Source organism: Zerene cesonia, chromosome 28 (assembly GCF_012273895.1).
Source record: "Zerene cesonia ecotype Mississippi chromosome 28, Zerene_cesonia_1.1, whole genome shotgun sequence".
Lineage (NCBI taxonomy): Eukaryota > Metazoa > Arthropoda > Insecta > Lepidoptera > Pieridae > Zerene > Zerene cesonia.
The window spans coordinates 993351-1012663 of NC_052129.1; the positions used below are offsets into that span (position 1 = coordinate 993351).

Below are 19313 nucleotides of genomic sequence, written 5' to 3' on the forward strand. Positions count from 1 at the left end.
CTATGCAACTAGCTGCGCCCCGCGGTTTCACCCGCATCCCGTAAGAATATCGGGATAAAAAGTTGCCTATATGTTATTCCAGTTGTCCAGCTATCTGCGTACCAAATTTCGTTGCAATCGGTTCAGTAGTTTTTGCGTGAAAGAGCAACAAACACACACACATGTTTACAAACTTTCGCATTTATAATATTCAATCATTTATAATGCAATCGGTTCAAAATAGCATAGTAATGAAATGTTAAAGTTGTCAGGTCGTTTAGCTTGATATCGAATGCAGTACAAATTGCTAACAATTTAGAATTGAACGTGTAATAAATGGTTTTTTAACTGATATATTTATTTTGCGACCTTTTTGCTAAATAAATAATCATAGTTTTTAAAGTTGTTTTTAGTTCTATATAACATGTAATATATACATAACAAAGTAACATTTTAAGTATATGTAGAAAGAAAGAATGCAGTTTTATGGAAATATATGGAAGGGTAATATTATTTCTTTGAGTTTCCAGATTTTTATTTAAGAGGGATGCAACCGGCGGTTTATGAAGAGTTTCTTAATAGAGACATCATGTGTTGAAGTTAACATTATTCATTATTACAATAGAGGATGTTTAGTTAGATAGATAAACATTTCGGATATGATAACAGTTAATTTATTAACACTAATAGATAAAGGAATTTATAATTGAAAGAGCTTCGAATTAACTTTTAAAAGACATATCTAAGTCTTAAACCATACCTTAAATAGTCGGAATGGAATCAATTATCTATAACTGTGTTTTTTTATGAATCTTATTCTTAAGTTTTCTTTCCAACACGTAAAATACCACTCCCATTTTAAGGGTTTCTTCGGCATTTTCATGTGTATTACTCGCTTTTAGGTAAACGATAGTTTTGTGAATGTTGTGTATGGAAAATGTTATGTATCCGCAGCGGGCACTAACGACTCGACGGGGTCCGCAGCGGGGCCGGGCGAGCCCCCGTCGGCGGCCGGCAGCCCGGACGCGGCGGCGCTCGTGGTGCTGCAGCCGCCAGCGCCGCCCTATCCGCCCTATGCGCATTATGATGGTAAGCTTGAAGTATTTTATTATTTAGACTTTATTATGTTTTTTAAGCACTGGTTTTTGCCCGTGGCTTTGCATCCGTTAATTTGGGAGTAGTTTAATAGATCTTATTATACATATAAACCTTCCGCTTGAATTATTCTATTAAAAACCCCATCAAAATAAAGTGGTTTTAAAGATTTAAGCATACATCGGGACATACATATTGGAGAAAGAATTGTTTAATCCATCAAACATATACGCATACACATAGAAAATTTATTTTATTTATTTTTACTATAGTATATTTCATACCCCTATATTGAAGTAAAAAGATGTTAAAAACTGACTAACATTTCCCGGATTGCGATAATAAAACTACAAAAACTTTTACTTTTCCATATTTTCTGAACGTGCAAGATAAATTACATATTTACAATACCTATTCGTCATCACACAAGATATTTTGATTCCTACAGCTATGTAGTAATATCATCAATCCATACATTAAAACCCTTTGGATTAAGCATAAACCCATCATCCAATTAAACACAACCTCATACCAATTAAACGTGCATTCCGCAACAAAGAGCGACCGCATCATCCAATTAATCCATCCAGACCACGCCCAAAATATAATATTTACAAAGCTTTGAAGTCAAAACGCGCCGCTTCGTTACTTGCGCAGACAAAGCCGTATGGTCCCCCTTGAAAATTATTTGCATAGCCCCGAATGAGCTATTAAACACCCCCTCCCGCTATAAGCAGATTGCGGTAGATTAAAGACCAAATGTCACATCGCTCGAAACGCGATCCTATTGCAATGAGACAGGCTCTAAAATCCCGTGGCCCTCACGTCCATCGCCACGTCAAAGTGTGGGGGAAGGAAAATTGGATTTCCTTTGAGTGCTTGAGTAGTGCTCGAGTCTGGAGTCACTTTTTTCTGATTTCTGTTGTCGCTCCTAATTCTTTCATTGTTTTTGTGAATCGCAAATGATTTTCCTTTGGTTTGTCGGGCGCGTATTTAACGTTTTGAGTGTTATTTCATTTGTTCGGTTCAAGATTCAGACGCATTATACTTTTTCCTTTCTTGTGTCTTATTTATATTTTTCATGTTGCCTTTTTATTATATAGGTACGCAATATGTTTTAAGATAAGTACTTAACATGTTTAGGGATAAGACACTTTTAGCTGAAAGTATGGATACATAAATAACCTACTTATTAACCTAAATTCGGAACCATTACCTGTCTATTCTTTTTTCTCAATCATCAAAATCCTTCTAAAAATACACCAATTAATGCTATAATAACCTAATAAGATTATATTACAAATGAAACTAATACTAATAATTTATATACAGAAACACACTAATATAACGTAATACTATTTGTGTCGTACGAACATATGTGTATTGTAGAAGATTTATTTAAAGAAATTACTTCACTATCAAGCATCATAAACATCCATTGCGTTTTGTCGTGAAAAAGTAACCATATTCCTTAGAAATTTACACGTTCATAACCTAAGTAGGAAATTTAATCTATACAAAAAAACTATCTAGAATCTAATGTACATTAATATTTCCAGGTACAGCCACGCTAGCCAGCGAATACGCGTACGCGGCGCCCTATTCACAGTACTCACCTTACGGAGGGCCCTACTCACATTCTGCTGCTACGGGACTTCTGTCCAAGTGGTAAGGGAGTCTATTTTTAAACAATACAAAACTTATGAAGTAGAAGTGAAAATAGAATCTTATTGATAAAACACAGGGTCAAAATATTTTTTTTTTTTAAAGTTTATTAAACAAACAACGTTATCCAGCAATCATAAGGGATATTTCGGCATTATTCCGTATTAAAGCTCAACATATTAAAACTGGAAAGTCTTAAAAAAAATAGTATATGTATTTTTACACTCGAAGAGAACACAAACAAATATCTGAAAAGAAGTAACATTAACAGACCCGCATCCACAATAGTAGCAAGAATTTCAGCAACGTCTAACAACAACAGAACTCGACCCAGCGTTTTGCTTTATTAAGATGTAAATCGCGTCATTAGCGGAGGCTAACCAAGGCTCGCAAGGCTAAATGTTGTACAATTTAACCTCGGATACAAATGGCGGTGTGGCCGAAATAAATCTGTTCGTTTTATCACCGGCCACCGGACAGGTTATCGAGGTGTGCTCCAGGGATATGTGTTGGCGCCGGTGGTTTTCCTGATCGTTAACGATGAAAATTTATCGGTTAATTGTTATTTTTTTGGCGCACCTGACGTGGAGTTATGTGTGCTGTCTGATCGTTTTATGTAGGAATTTAGATCTGTATAGAACTTTACGTTTTATAGTTTGAATAAAAACTGTCGAATGTTAATTGAACAAATTGTTAAACGTTTAGTTAAATAGTGTGACAATTTATTGATTTCATATAAGAAATAAAATGAAGCTCAAATCCTCTTGTAATATCCAATACCTTAATAAATGACACTATCCTACCGAAAATGTTTAAACAAAATTTCCAACAAAATAATTATATCCACAAAACTCGCAGCGAACAAAGGGTTATAAGTTAAAATAGTCGTTTAAACTAATTCCAATTCGCAATTCCGAAAGCGCAATCTATAAAAGCGAACTCTATCAAAGCAAAAAAACAATTCTTTCGCACATTTGTCGATCTATCCCTTATCCCTCCCAGAGGACGCTAACAAAGGGCTGAGGGCCCTTGGGACACGGAGTAACTTATAGCGTTAGATTTAAGTGATTCTACTATCAGTTTTAAAGTTTGCAACTAAGGGGTCGAAGAGATTCAATACGTTTGGAGTGATCTTGTCAAATCCGTGAATAATTGCTTCGATTATTGTGCTTTGTTGTATGCTTTTAGTTTAAAGTATATTTAATTGTGCTGTCTCTTAATGTTTTCACATACTAAATTGAAGTGAAGACGAATCCTACTAGTTTATAGATGCGAAAGCTTCTAAGGATGTGTGTATGTTTGTTACTCTTTCACGCAAAAACTACTGAACCGATTCCAATGAAATTTGGTATGTAGATAGCTGGACAGCCGGAATAACACATAGGTAACTTTTTATCCTGATATTTTTACAGGATAAAGACTTACGCAGGTGAAATCGCGGGGCGCAGCTAGTTATAACATAAAAATTATTGTCTCAAAGATTATCATAATAATATCTTAATTATCACGTTTCTCATCTTTAACACGCTAATAAGTTTGGCTAAATTATATCGTTAGAAATATACTTTTTAACACATTAAACTTTAATATAAGTAATATCATTAAAGAGAGTAACTATTGAGTTCTTTCCGAATCTTCTTGGTAGAAGCGCCGGTCCGAATCGGCGGCAGTTTTAAAAATAACTATTGATAAATACTTCTAAAAGTTTACACGTCGTAAAGTCTAGGTATTTATTAATAGACGCGCTTTATCCTTCAAACTGACGTCTATGGAAAATAAATTATAACATATAATATAATTATAATATATATTCATAATTTCCTTTCCATATAAATAATTAATAAAATCATCCATCTATTTCAGATATCAACGGACGCCGTGTGAACAATAGCTCGGCGAGCCACAACGAAAATAAGTGATATGGACACTGTTTAAAGTTAATGTGAGAATTTAAGTTAACTAAACCTTTATCCATTCCTTTAGAACTCATTTATATTATAGACCGTTGATCTACCGACGAATGGGAAATGTGTTCGTAAAAATTGGTTTTATAATACAATTATATTTAAATCTAAAATCCGATAGATGGACAGTGACGTATAGGTCCCTTTGAATACGGAACCCGTCACATATGTAATGAGTAAAAGTAAATTTTTGTGTGTATTTTAAACGACATTTATTGTAACATCGGTTAATATAAATGCACATTCATCCCACATGAAATTATATTTAAAATGGCTTCGGTTATAAACAGATAGTTTTGTTAAATTTGAAATGTTTGCTGCATATTTTTTATTCGGTTTAACATCAAGACATTGTGTTTCTCGACTTTTATCAAACACAAAACTCATTAGTTGGTATATCAATATTATAGACAAATAATGTACAATTCGATATTTTTAATTCCTTTGTGTATTTGTTTTATTGAGGTCAGTAGCTTGTTTGCTTTCTCAATGTCTAGATTTAACGTTATACTCATTAATTTAGTTGAATTTCAAACGAGAGAGCCAAAGTTATCATGAATGTAAATAAATTAATGATAAATGTTTCAACATTTCATCGTTAATAGCTTAGAGTTTTCGTTTACCTCATAGGAACAACATATAGCGCTTGGTGTAAGATCGACTACGCTTTCAAGACGTTTTATTATCTCTCTAGTGAAATATCCATACATTTTTATGAAAAATTTGATTTTCATCAAAACAGTAGTTGTATTAAAGTTTATTAACACGCTTTTATTAGCTTCATCGGTATGTTTGTATGTAATTGATTTATTTAGACTCGATTTTGAATACCACTCTGTAGACTTATCAGGGATCGGTGACAATACAATATTTTCATGTATCTATCTCCTTCTAATTAGGATCGCCGGATAAAATAATTTCCTTACGTGTACTGTGTAAATGAGCAAGTGAGATAATTTAATTGATTCTATGGTTATAGCGTGTTTTTGAAGCTATATTTTTTTATTTTTACCTCGATCTGGTCTTACACCAATATGTTTTCTTTAAGCTGTCTTAGCACAAGTAATCTATATTATATCAACTGTTTATATAAGTTAACTTATTTTTATATTGTTATATATAAGTATATAAGAAAATAAACTGAACAAATTAATATATGAGTCAAGTAAGTGTAGATTTTCTTGAAATTACAATGAGATTATGTGTTTTCCCAGTGTATTTTTTTATTTTTTTTTTTATAAACATTAGCTTCTAGTTACGTTTGTATTGTTTTAAAAACATATTTATTTATTTTGTTTCGAATGTTTTCCGTCCATTTTCATTTATTATTATTATTTGTAAATAATAATGAAATTATAGTGATAAAACTTCCGTTACGTACCATCGTGTATATATATAATATTATTATTATTAAAAATATACGTTTTGTTTCAAAAGTAATGCATACAGTGTAGAGTTACGCCAAAGACAAATGAAATCGTCTTTTCGCAAATCAGTTGTATTTTAGACCAATAAATAATGAAGAGCAATAATTTATCGCCAAAGAGATATTGTGACTGACTTTCTTGGGCAATTAAATACATTTCATATATTTATTGTTAAATGTAATAAATTGTATTTTTTCATAATTTAATCACGATAATATAACTTGATCGATCTAGAATTTTCTATGCGGTTTCAATAGTTAATTTATTAATAACATATCTACATCATCAGTTATTTCAAGTTGTTATCAAAAGATGCATAGAATCAATTTTCCAATTGCCCAAGGAAGTATAAATCTAAATATAGTTAACTCAATTCTAACAAAATATTGTTTCCTAATTATGTTATGAACTCTTGATATTGCTTCAAAGCATATCGTTTAGTGATCAGGTAATAATAATGGTAAAATATAATAGTTTTGTTTTATTTGTACTAAGTATAATTTTAAGGCAAACGCACCAGTACGAAATAAATGCATATGACTTTATATAATTCAGTCTTTTCTTTTATCTATACAAACTATTTTGTACTAGAGTACCTTTGAAAATTTCATCTTCCTTTGAATAAGGCAATCGTCCATTTTTATGAATTTCTAGTTTATCACTATAATAGCTCTGAACCGCAATCTCATCTACACTATCTTTGCACACTCACACACTCAAAAATCATCTGAGAATATGTTAGAACTTCGTCTTTGATACTTTTTAACTCAATCTCTTTGCTTTCAATTAAAGAAATCAATAAATGCTTGTCATTGAGTTTATAAATATCAAAATGACACATTCACGTAAAATGACTCAACAATGGTAAATTATTGTTTAAAACTGTGGGTTTAATAAAAAAAATGATCAACGCTACTTAAATTATTATGTATTATGATCCCCCATTTCATATCATTTGAAGACTTTGATGGACTCTCCCAATCTCCTTCGCTTTATGATAAAACTACGCAAACAAGTGAAATTTTCGAACGTGATTCTACAGGCTATCTACAGCTAAAACATAAATCCAGGAAGACAATAAAAGGATGTGAAATAAATGAGAAATCTAACCCAATCGTAAAGGAATCAAGCTCCCTTACAATATTGAAAACGGTTCTTTCTGAACGTTACAATTATTGCCAAGAAGTTTTACGACCGTTTCTCAACAAATTCTCGAATAACTATGTCGAAGCTAAAGACGATTCAGTAGTTGTCGCTGCAGATAAAAATATTGGCAATGCACGATCTTGCAAAATAATTTGTCCCGAGGAAAAAGCTATGAGTCCTAGAGAGACGAATGATAGGAGTAGATGTAGACAGAGAAACGACCCAGAAGCAAGTTGTTCAGTGAGCGCCGAGTGTCCTGATGAACCATTAGAAACTGACACTTGCTGCTGCTGTAATAACGAACCGCCTTGCGTTCAGCGGCCAAAATGCCCCCCGCCTATGACCGAATGCGAGAAAAAACCAAACGTCTGCGACAAGACTATGAAAGAAGCGAATGAATGCAAACTGAAGAAGTGCATCACGAAGTGTGTTCGGGACACAGTTAAAACTATTAAAAGGGATCAAAGCCACTGTGAAACTGTTATCGGTTATATACCCTCTCGGAATCCTAGCGATAAAACAGTATTTTATCCATTTAATAGACTCAAAGAAAGAGGCTCATTAGATTGTCCTCTTAAAAAAAGCAGTGTTCAAGAAAAACTTGAATCTAGTAGCGCGACATTGGGAAACATGTCTGGCGCTGTGGGTAGTTTTATTTGTAAAATGTATAACAAAACACGAGAGGTTGTAGGTCTAGCTGCAACGAACAGCTGCAAACATCTTGGTCTCACCAATGACGAAACACACGCGCAGGACAGCGAATCCAGCGAGTCTTGCTGCAAACGATCAAAGAAAAAAAAGTGTTCTGCGACTAAATGTCTGTTTGAAAGCAATGAAGATACCAGAGCTGAATTGACTGATAATAAAATCGACGACGTTGGCACAAGCACAGATATTCTCCAAACGGCGACGCAAATGGTTGAACAAATTTACGTTAAAGTCAGCCAATCGTTTTCATCATTAGGCGACAGTTTTAGGATGGAGAATTTACTCGATGTCGTGACGTTTCCAAAGCCCGATAAGAGTTCTGCATACGATGTGCCTACACCGCCGCCCACACCGCCAAAAGTAGCACACATTCCAGCACCAACACCACCTAAGCAATTATCGCAAGAACAAATAACTCCAGTTCACAGTGGCGTGGTTAAAACGGTGGCGAATAAAATATGTTCGATATTTAGATACGGCAGGAAGGGGTCAGCAGCTAGTGTAGTATCTGAACAAGGTAATAAAGAAAAGGAAGGTGGGAATGAGGAGGGTTTTGAGATACCAGATGAATGCGAAACATAAGACTTTGGAAAGATAGTTAATGTAAATTTTCACAGTGGATAGATTATGTTATATACAATTAGTTAATTACTGAATATTATGTAATAAAATATTATGTAATTTAAGTCTGTGTCGTTTCTTCTCATTTCGTAACTTCAAATTTTATAGGAGGAGAGGAGGAGAGTAAAACGCTGGTAAAGTCATAAAAAGATTTGTTTAAAAATGATCATACTTCACAAATTTTGATCATAAGTGCTTTAAAGAGACAAAACATTATATTCGTTTAGTACCTTATAGTTTAAATAACCAATATTTAAAGCTATATTTTTATGCACATTGAACTTTTTGATATAAACTTTTTGGTTACCGGCAATAAAAAAGACAAAATGAGAAGATTTATTCTAGACAGTTATATTGACGTAGGTGTCGCGGCTCTGACAACAAAGCAGCCAAAATTAAACCTCCAAAATGGGTCCGTAAACTGAAGAATATGCTCACAAAGAAATGTACAGTCGAACCCGTCCCCGAGCCCCCGCCGCCGGACCCATGTAAGCTCCAGCGCATCAGACAGAAAGAAAAAGCAGGTATCAAAATATGTCCACCAAAACCGATAATACAACCAGAGCCGCCACCACCTTGCCTGGCGATCTGTATAGAGAAGATTAAAAACCCGCCATACACAGTCTCGGATCAGCCGGTTGTGTGTGTCGTGGAGCGAGAGAAGACAGGCACAGCCAGATGTGACGCAATCGAGGACATGTCAGCTGCGCATCCTGACCCACCGCACCCTTGCCAGAAGCAGCCCCCACCCCCTCCGCCACCGCCGCCACCACCCCCTGACCCCTGCGAGGTACAGAAACGAAAACAACGCCTAGCCGCATGCAAAGAAAAGTATAGACGCTACTACGAATGATGGACAGGATTTTTAAAGACGCTGCCAGATCTTCGAAGGTGGACACGCACATAGACAGATTCAGGGACGTTTTGAACAAGGAAACGGAGACGGATTTCATAAACACGCGAAAGCTCGCCATTAATTCGCCGTTAATATCTAACTCGCCTTACGAATCGTCTCAAGATATAGACAGGAAAATATTTGATTTGGAAAACCTGATCAAGCGTTTGCAGGAAGACTTTCTAGAAATGCACAATAATGCAGATAGAACTGAAGAGCCGGAAGCAAGTGCTTCCGACGATGCAGCAGAAACTGGAACCGCAAGTCACATATATCCTCTAATGATAACGGACATGGATTACCCGTTGGCAGAGAAGTCTAGAAGTTTCGAGAATAAACGAGAAGATTTGGTGAATTATACACATTCTGGAGAAGTGGCGGAAACTTTCTCGTTTATTCGAAGGAACTTCGCCATCTTGTGGGATGATGATGGTGAAATTAGTAATATCATTGCCAAGGATAGTACGAAACCTGATGAAATTATTGAGGATGAAAATAAGACTTGATGTATCTGGTGAAATATCTGTTATGCGATGTATGTCTGCATACTAACACGTCATGTCTTGTTCTCTTTAAATCCGTATACTAGGTTAGTTTACAAAAACATCGTATGAGAGACAAATACTGTGAATGCTTTTTCTGCGAATAGCGAGGTATTAAATTTGTGGAATAATAAAAGATATTATATTTTTAATGATTTATTTCCTTGGATAACAATTATTATATAATATTCATACAAAATACATGATTTATTAAAAATACAACACTTAAATACAAGCACTTCATGACTAGTTTTAATAATTTTAAAGATGTAATCGTTTCAAATACGATTTATTTCGTGAAAGGTTATTCACCTGACGAACAAATATTTTGGAAAACTATAGTCCTATATAGCCATTATATTAATAAAGAAGGCTTCTATAAACTAAATAAATAATTGATACATACTTTGGCACTTATTGTATTCAATAACATATAATGTTTATATAGTTTATATAAATAAGGCACATTGCCATTTTTTTTTCTTAAAACCTCTTACTTCATAATAAGCACATTATAATATCCATATGCTTTAAATAAACTTTAATATTTTTAACAATTAAACGCTGCGAATATTATAAATTAGCGAATAATAACTTCCCTTCAAACAATTTTTAATACAAAAATAATATAACGCATTACATTCAAAAACAGGACGGTAGCAACCTTATAAAAATTGTATGAACACTTACAAAATATCTCACAATTCCGTAGGCTCTGAATCCTAAAATCGCTTCAAACATTGCATTTAACTTAAAAACCAAAATAGCATATTTCCTTTATAAAAATCCGTCCCAAATAGACAAATTTTCCTCAAATGGCTGATTACATAACATTTCATATACGATTAAAACAACTATAATTTACGATAAATATATTTTAAACTATGTACAATTCTCCGACACGCCCGAAGCTCGGCTGAAAGCTCAAAGCTAGCTTGAAACAAACCCGCGCGGTGTCAACCGACGTGGGTGAAAAAATGTCGCCAAAAAATTAATAAAAAAATGCTTTATTTCACTGTTGGGGGCATGGCCGGCTGGTGGAAGGGATGGTACTGCCGAGAGAGTATACTTTCCTGTGAAATAATGATAACCAATCATTTATTTGGAGTCGATTTAAGAAAAACAGATGAACATTTCTACTAATATTGTAAATACGTAACTCTCTGCCTGTCTGTTGCTTTTTCACGTTGAAACCATAGACCGATTTGGATAAAATATTGTACTGAGATAGTTTAAGACCCGAGTCGACCCGAGGATAATGACAATTTTTTATCCTGGAAACTCACGGGAATGGAATTTATGAAGCTTTCCTTTGACCACGCGTGCAAAGCCGCGCTCAAACCAACTATAGTATTATGTAATATAAAAAAATACAAAAAGTATCTATCTGTTTACACTTTATTTTGTCCTGGCTCATTGAATAAATTTTTGTAGGATTTTAACAACACATTTCATTTTAACTGAAAGAACTGATCTTATATAAAGAATCTGGTGAATAACACTGATGACCAATACTCATAGAGGCTTACCACATCGCTGTGTATATTCGGGTCCCTCGCCATATTGCGCTCTTGTAAAATAATTTGGTTAGCAGCGCTGTGAAACAAAATATCATGTAATAAAATAAATATTATCTCATACCAGTGTTCAGTTTTAATAAAGACATATATACCTGTAAATAATCATAGAAAAAAAAATCTAATTGAAAAGTATTAAACAATTCGACTCAATATATAAGAAGGCGCCAAGGAACTAAAACAATTTCATGAAATAAAGTAGGTTTAAATTATCTCACGTGTCCATCTCCTCCTGAGTGAGGTCGAGGGCCTCCTGCATCTCGCGGGAGGTGCTCTGCAGAAAGTCCGCGTCACAGTACTTGCCTAGGCCCTGCTCGGTTAACACCTAAAAGCGGATCTAGGTTTTTACTTCATGGTCTAAGGCTTGCCAAGTTTAGGATCGAATATTGGACTCGAAATTTTCTTTAAATATATATTATGTAACTGGACCTGTGTTTTCTCAAAATTTGTACAAAGAAGAAGTTATCAATTAAAATATATAGATATCAATTTATAATCAAATTAATTTATTGTTTGAATTAATCTCTTTTAATTGAGACAGGTGACATTGATGATAATATGACATTCAAAAGGCACTTTTTAAATAGGAAGATCTTATTTTTATAGCATCAAGATTAAGTTTTTTTAGGACACCAATTGTTTTACCACACAAATCAGAGCTCTTTGTAACAAAATACAATAATTATTTAAATATTTATGTTACAACTATAATATACAACAAGTTCTGAATCCGAATTAACAGACTTCACATAGTATAATTATGAAAAATGTTTTAATGTAAAATGTGTTTCATTAAAATATTACATAGAAAAACTTCAAAACTCCACAACATTCGAGTAATTTACCAACTCACCCGAGCAATGAGATTCTCCGCTGGCTTGTCTACACAATAAGGCACGTTGTTTGTCTGTCTGGGCATATTGTCACGATCTGTTGCAATTATTAATATATAATATCATTATTAAGATTATAAAAAAAATTATAATCAAACAAATCAAACGCATATTCAAACAAACACAAAATCAAAACCAAACCAAAAAATATGGAGTTGACATTTTCATATTTTTATTTATTTATAAAATGTCTACAATTTCTAACCGACTAACCGAAGGAGGGTAATGTTTTTCAAGCGTAAGTGACTATGTATGTTCATTTCTTTTGTACGCCAAACTACCCAAACCGCTGGACGGGCTATGACATGAATGATATGTTATTGAAATTGTCAGAATTGAGGTAGTTACATAGGCTTTATAAAATTAAACCGACAAATCAAAAAAGAGGATAGAGATTTGTTTACTTACAATTCTTATTCACTTACAATATGGATAATAAATGAAAGATAGTAAAAAAACCATCACAATTAAACTAAACAGTCAGAGATCGGGTATTTTGTTTTCATGATAATAATTTTAATTGCTTCAACAATATGCAGTTACATTCATATAAATAAGGTTCGTCGATATTAAACGTTTAAAAGCAATGAACAAACAACAGTAATTTGTTATCAAATAGTTCATTACCTGAATACAAGTATTTATGCTTAAATACACTATAGGTATAAATATTACATAAGTAATATATTTGTATTTATTAGCATAGTGAAATACGACCCAAAACCCTTTTTTCTGTCACAGTTAGTAATGGAGCTGGTGGGTCGCCTGATGGTAAGCGCTACCGCCTATGAACGTTTGGAGAGATGTAAGGTCAATTGCAGACCTTACGCCTCTACAAATGATTTGCCGACTTTAAATTGGGAAGAGATTTAGAAAGGATTGACGAAAGTTATAAAGGAAAGGACTGGGAAGGGTATGGAAAAGGATAAGGGCCTCTGGCCCTCATAGAAATAGCCTCTAGTTACAATATTTTACTAACTTTCCGCCTGCGGCTTCACGTTGTCTATAGCTAAACAAGTTATACACCAAAACCTTCCAGGAAAACCACACTATCCATTGAAGAAAACAGAATCAAAATCGGTGCATTCGTTACTAAGCTTATCGCAGACGAAAGCTGCGGGGAACATCTAATATATTAAATTCTCGTGTCACAGTTTTCGTTGCCATACTCCTCCGAAACGGCTTGACCGATTCTTATGAAATTTTGTGTGCATATCGGGTATGTTTGAGAATCGGCTAACATCTATTTTTAATACCTCTAAATGATGAGAGTAAGGCAGAACAGCGTTTGCCGGGTGCAGCTAGTTGTTTTATAATAATATTATGTACAAACGAAACACCATGCATAAATGCATAATTATTATAATCAATACAATAATTGACGGAAACATTATCTATTTCAGACTTTGAAATAAGAATCTCTACTTATTTTATTAATTCTGAAGTAACTCTGTCTGTCTCTTCTTCAAGCCTAAGCCATTAAACCGATTTGGATGAAATTAGTACAAAGATAATTCGAGACACTGTTATTTCAGAAATACTAAGGGAGCGGGCGGTTATCCTTTGACAACGCGGCCGAAGCCGCGGGCGAAACGTTATAATCAAGTTAAGTCGTTATAACGTTTAAGCTACGACTCTCGGATATAAGCACCGGTATTTACTACTGGTCTACAAATAGTTTTAACATAACTGTAATTTTAGTTTCGTTTTAGTTTTATAGCATTCATAATATGCTTTATAAATGAGAAATGTTTTAAAGAATAGAAAAAATTTGCTCACGAGGCGGGATTCAAAACCGCGCCTTTTTGCCAAACCGTAGCAATGGTAGAACCATTGCTACCAACCAACGTTTCAACCGAAAGACGCGGGTTCGATTTTTGAATCTAATAAAAGTGTCATTTACTACGTTTATGTTTATGTTTATTTAGTTTATACCGTTCCACTGCTAATATTATATATGTGAAAGCTTGTTTGGATGTTTGTCCTTTAATCACGTTGAAACTACTGAACGGATTTTGATGAAATTTGGTATACAGACAGGTTATGAGCTGACTTGCGTGATAGGATACTTTTGATACCGATTAAATACTCCCTTGGGATAAAACAGGAATCTTTATATTCGGGGGGAACCGGACAAGCGTCTAGTCCTATCCTACTTCCTACTAATATTACAAATGCGAAAGTTTGTAAGGATGTGTGTGTTTGTTTGTTGCTATTTCACGCAAAAACTACTGAACCGATTGCAATGAAATTTGATACGTAGACAGCTGGACAACTGGAATAACATATAGGCAACTTTTTATCCTGATATTCCTACGCGATACGGACTTACGCGGATAAACTGCGGGGCGCAGCTAGTCTTTTATAAAACATGCTTTCAACACATGCTTTTAAATGTTCCAATCATGCACCATGCTAAGTATTCATTTATCTACACATTTTACAATTCGCACAACAAATTGTTTAGTTAATTATAATATGCAAATGCATGACCCAATCAAAACACACTAAAAACTTACTGCTGTTTCTCATACTCTTCATAAGATCGTTGGATGTTTTTCTGTAAACATTACCAAGTATTTTTATACTAATGCCAATTTTATAACCGCTTTTTTTAACCGATTCCGACTTAATTTATTACCTACGTCCCTTTTTACTGACATAATTATTTCTATATAACCTTTATATTAGCCAATTCAATTTCTTAGGACATCACGTGAAATATATATAAAGATATAAGTGATCTTATAGATAGATTTATAAGTATTTACCCATGATCTACAGTAGCGGCAAAAATTATTGCTAAATAAAACGTACATTTTATCGAAACTAGCGACATCTATAGTATTAACGAACCTTATAAATGCTCTTACGACAGAATATTTAATTCAATTTCTAGACATTAGATGGCGCGTTTATAAATATCATTAGTTATAACTAGATGGCGCTGTAATAAAATCCCAAAATAATTCACGAAAAATATTTGGTCCGGCATTAGTATAAAGATTCAAAACATGCAGATTATTTTAATGTGCCATGATTTTAAATACGACACCGACATAATATATAAACATATTAAAAAAATAACAATTTTTTTAATCTATAAATAATACCTGAGTAATATACAATTGTTTTATTACCTTTATTTGGCGAGCAATAATGAAAGTATAAAACACATTTATAAAGATACTTATTTTATGTTACAAGTGTGCTTTTATTTAATTTAATCCTGTTTTTTTAAATAATAACCTCATGATTGCTCAAACTGTTATTATTAAAAAAACATATATAAAGAAATAAATATAAATTTATAGCAAGACAATTTTTCACAAAAAAATGATTTTAAACGTTTAAACCATTTTTAATGAAATTTGACAAGACAAGCGAAAACTTGATACTTATTTGGAGAAAATAAGAGGCAAGATAAGCTAAAATCATGTTATCATCAGTCGTTTCGTTGAATCCTCGAATCGGCTGGAATTCGATTGGACTTTAATTTACTTAGTTAATGATTATATATAACACCAATTAAAAAAGTAATTACCAGTACATACAAGACGTTTGTTGTGAACCGAAATGACTGTTGCTAGAGAGAAATACCAAAATCCTAGAATGAGGGTAGTCAGTAATTAAAGGGTCTACTTACTCGATAACTCTGAAGATCCTCTCCGAGTCCTTTCCGTGAAGCAGCGGCTGCATCGCGATTTCTTCATCACCATCGCTGTGATTCTCATCATATTTACTGTGAAAATTATCACTTTACACTTATTTTGTTTCATAAGCAAAACTATTGATTAAAATTCAATTTTAGCGGTATACAGTCGTAGTTCGTGGTAGTTGCAGTAATAGACGCTTGGCTTATTTTTTTTACAGGTTACATGAAATAAAGGCTTACATGTGATTTAAGATGAGAAGCGAAAACTCTGTATCAATTGATTATTACTCAAACACAAACATTTATTAATTCAATTAGAATTTAGAACTCTTAGACTCATTTTAGAACAAATTTTCTTCTGTCACAGCTTATTTAAAACTAATTCCTGTCTTAATGTGATTTAAAAATATGTTTGTTTTGAAATGGTTGAAAAATCCGTATACCATAGCCTTATACTCTCTTATTATCGTAATTTTGTCTATAACTTACTTCTCCTCTTCTGGTATCTTGCCGTCCATGCCAAGTTCTCTCTGCATCATCATACTTAGAGTCATGCCTTTATCACCTACAAAATAACTTACAGATAAATCAAAAGAAGATGAAAAAACATTTCCCATCCTAACCTTTCGATCATCTAATTCACTAACTTCAAAATGTTCAAAGAGAAAGCTTAAATTATCGCTAATATCATCAAGAACTATTCGTATGACTTTAATCAGATGAAAATAAATGTTAATGCTTTACCATTGGCCGATTTAGATTTAACCATAGTTTTTGGCACTTTACGAGGTGCGTAAAAACTACCGCGGCCTTTCTTAATACTTGTCCAAACCGCTCCAAATAGTGTGTGATTGCGCTGAAATATAATTATGATTAAAGACTCATTAAAATTCAAATAATGATTATAATGATAATATTTTTTATTGATAAATATAAACTTGGATTATACCTAATTTTTATATTACATAGTTATAATATAAAAATTGTATACAAGATCTATGAATTTTTCCTAGTTAACTGATAAAATATAGTGTCAAAAATTTAAAATCAAAGTAAATTAAACTCAAATTAAGTTGCTGATGCAAAGTTCTGATGTGTATCTGTTGATACAATGTTTATATTTTCATCCCCGTTTTCTGTACTAAATAGTTTAGATTTAATATGGAGCCTAAGACTTCATCAGAATTTTTAAGACTAAAATTTAGTTATCTCGGTATATAATATAATAATAGGTAATGTAGACTTCTATGGTCAAGACTCAACAAAGTAGTTTATTAACAAATTTTGACCTTTTATGATAGTAGACTCTCAGAGCCTTACCCTATGCATAGGTTCCACAGTTTCCCCAACAACCTCATCCAGGTTACCAGATATAGCTCTCTTCAATTCCGGACCCGCCTCATGCAGTGTGCGTAAACCAGCCTGTAATGTCATCTGATTGTTCTGGGCTGCGGCCAGCTCTTTGCGTTTCCTGAATCTGTGGGCCGATATCGTTTCATTGTGATTTGGTTGTTGTCGAAAGCATTTTAGATGTCTTGTGAAAGCAAAAAAAATTCGTGTGAAAAGTTTAAAAAATACAGAAATATTTTATTGTCCAAGAAGTTATGAGGTGGACATAAAATTTTGCTATTTCGAGGGCATTCCCGATACAAGACTTAATATAAATAAATGCTTATGACGTTAATGATTGCATTCATTTTAATTATTCGCCATCTTTATGAACTCTAAAATAAGAAACTGAAAGTAAAGCTTTTTAGACACATTTCGGTTGCAAGAAACTTGGAAATAGTTTTCCTAATCATAAATAAAACGGGACAACTTCATCCAAAATAAACATTCCAAGAACATGTCTTCTCGACGTCAACTCGATAATTTAACAATGTTAGCCAAGCAAGTTGTGATAACATATGGATATCTCATGCAAATCTTCAAAAACACCGAAACCACGCTAAAACAATAAAACTGGCGAGCGAAATGAAAACAGTGCGAATTGTAAAAGCGAGTAATTGTAGGAAAACAAGTTATGCGCGGAGAAAACATGCTTTGGAATTAATAAGATTTAAATCATGCACCAGGTCTTGGTCAAAAGAAACTCAGAAATCGGAATACTAGGGAACTGAAAAAGAAAACTAAACGAAATCAAACAACCATCCTATATTAGTTGGATTTAGACAAGTGCCTATTATTATAGAGGCAGCAGCAAAGAAATTGCATTTCTACTATGTAATGTTAAAATCATGAATTTTCGATGATTGTTTGAATTACAAAAGTGGGAATATCGAAAACTATAAAAGGGTAAACTTTAAAAATCTTTAAGCAACATCCTTGGTTATGGTCAGAATGCCAAGGATTAAGCAAAATTACAGCAAAAATTGCATTGGTTGCTTAAAATTTAAATATTGACTTACGCATGGTTCCTATAAAATAGAATATTATCATATTAGTAATGCCACTTTTTATACCAGTAACTTTCATATAATACTAACAATTAATGACAGAATTTATTTGATTATTTCAAATCATCTTTCGTTTCATTGATAAGCTATTTTCTATTAAACTAAAATTAATACAATTTTGTAAGTTTATTTATTGTATGTAAGAGTCTTACAAATTTTGTTTTTGCGATATCAATAATTACAACTTTGTTACTTTCTTATAAGCTGTCATTAATTGTTGAAACTTTCATTAAATAATACTTATTCACTTTCTATTCTACACTATCTACTGTGCATTTATATTTTACACGTCATGCCAATGCAAATATATTGCGATATACATCAATAAGCACATCATTATAATGCTTTATATTGTGTACTTCTGGTGCTTTTACATTATGTTAATATTTAATTTGTAATATATTTAATCTATCATGAAAATAATCAATCAGTTCTTAAAAGAGCGTCCGATGAAAGCTATTTGGAAAGACATATTTATCTGTCAGTTATATTAGACGTCTATAATTTTATAACCATTGATACCAATTTTGATAATTTTTGGTGAAAAAATAGTCACTATTGTAGGTACTTAGCATAGAACTTCGAAATTATACAGGAAAATGCGGACATTTTGACTAATAATATAAAAAAATGCAGTCCACAGAAGACCTAATCCTATCCATCCTACCTAATCCATCGTGTACTCTCACT

General features: G+C 33.1%; 3 protein-coding genes across 7 annotated transcripts in view; 2 read left to right on the forward strand and 1 right to left on the reverse strand.

Moving 5' to 3' along the window:
• The window catches only part of LOC119837593 (paired box protein Pax-5), an 87775-nt gene extending 81095 nt beyond the window's left edge, over nt 1–6680 (forward strand). For 3 of the 4 annotated variants that reach the window (XM_038363241.1, XM_038363243.1, XM_038363244.1), the window contains exons 10-12: nt 934–1068; nt 2634–2742; nt 4603–6680. In XM_038363241.1, coding sequence (XP_038219169.1) covers nt 934–1068; nt 2634–2742; nt 4603 — 245 coding nt within the window. In that variant the 3' untranslated portion in view covers nt 4604–6680. Of the gene's footprint in view, nt 1–933; nt 1069–2633; nt 2747–4602 lie in introns of those variants that run through there. The other variant, XM_038363242.1, reaches the window with a different exon arrangement.
• A 2355-nt stretch (nt 6681–9035) lies between these two features.
• On the forward strand, nt 9036–9458 carry LOC119837642 (wiskott-Aldrich syndrome protein family member 1-like). The gene has a single exon (XM_038363353.1). It carries the CDS (start codon nt 9036–9038, stop codon nt 9456–9458), a length of 423 nt encoding a protein of 140 aa, XP_038219281.1.
• Nucleotides 9459–10270: 812 nt separating this feature from the next.
• The window catches only part of LOC119837620 (muscle calcium channel subunit alpha-1-like), a 45650-nt gene continuing 36607 nt past the window's right edge, over nt 10271–19313 (reverse strand). Inside the window, exons 41-50 of one of the 2 annotated variants that reach the window (XM_038363299.1) lie at nt 18576–18584; nt 17488–17644; nt 16912–17023; nt 16657–16732; nt 16159–16254; nt 15032–15072; nt 12473–12549; nt 11838–11944; nt 11572–11638; nt 10271–11115 (exon numbers count right to left, since the gene is read on the reverse strand). In XM_038363299.1, coding sequence (XP_038219227.1) covers nt 11050–11115; nt 11572–11638; nt 11838–11944; nt 12473–12549; nt 15032–15072; nt 16159–16254; nt 16657–16732; nt 16912–17023; nt 17488–17644; nt 18576–18584 — 808 coding nt within the window. In that variant the 3' untranslated portion in view covers nt 10271–11049. Of the gene's footprint in view, nt 11116–11571; nt 11639–11837; nt 11945–12472; nt 12550–15031; nt 15073–16158; nt 16255–16656; nt 16733–16911; nt 17024–17487; nt 17645–18575; nt 18585–19313 lie in introns of those variants that run through there. The other variant, XR_005288159.1, reaches the window with a different exon arrangement.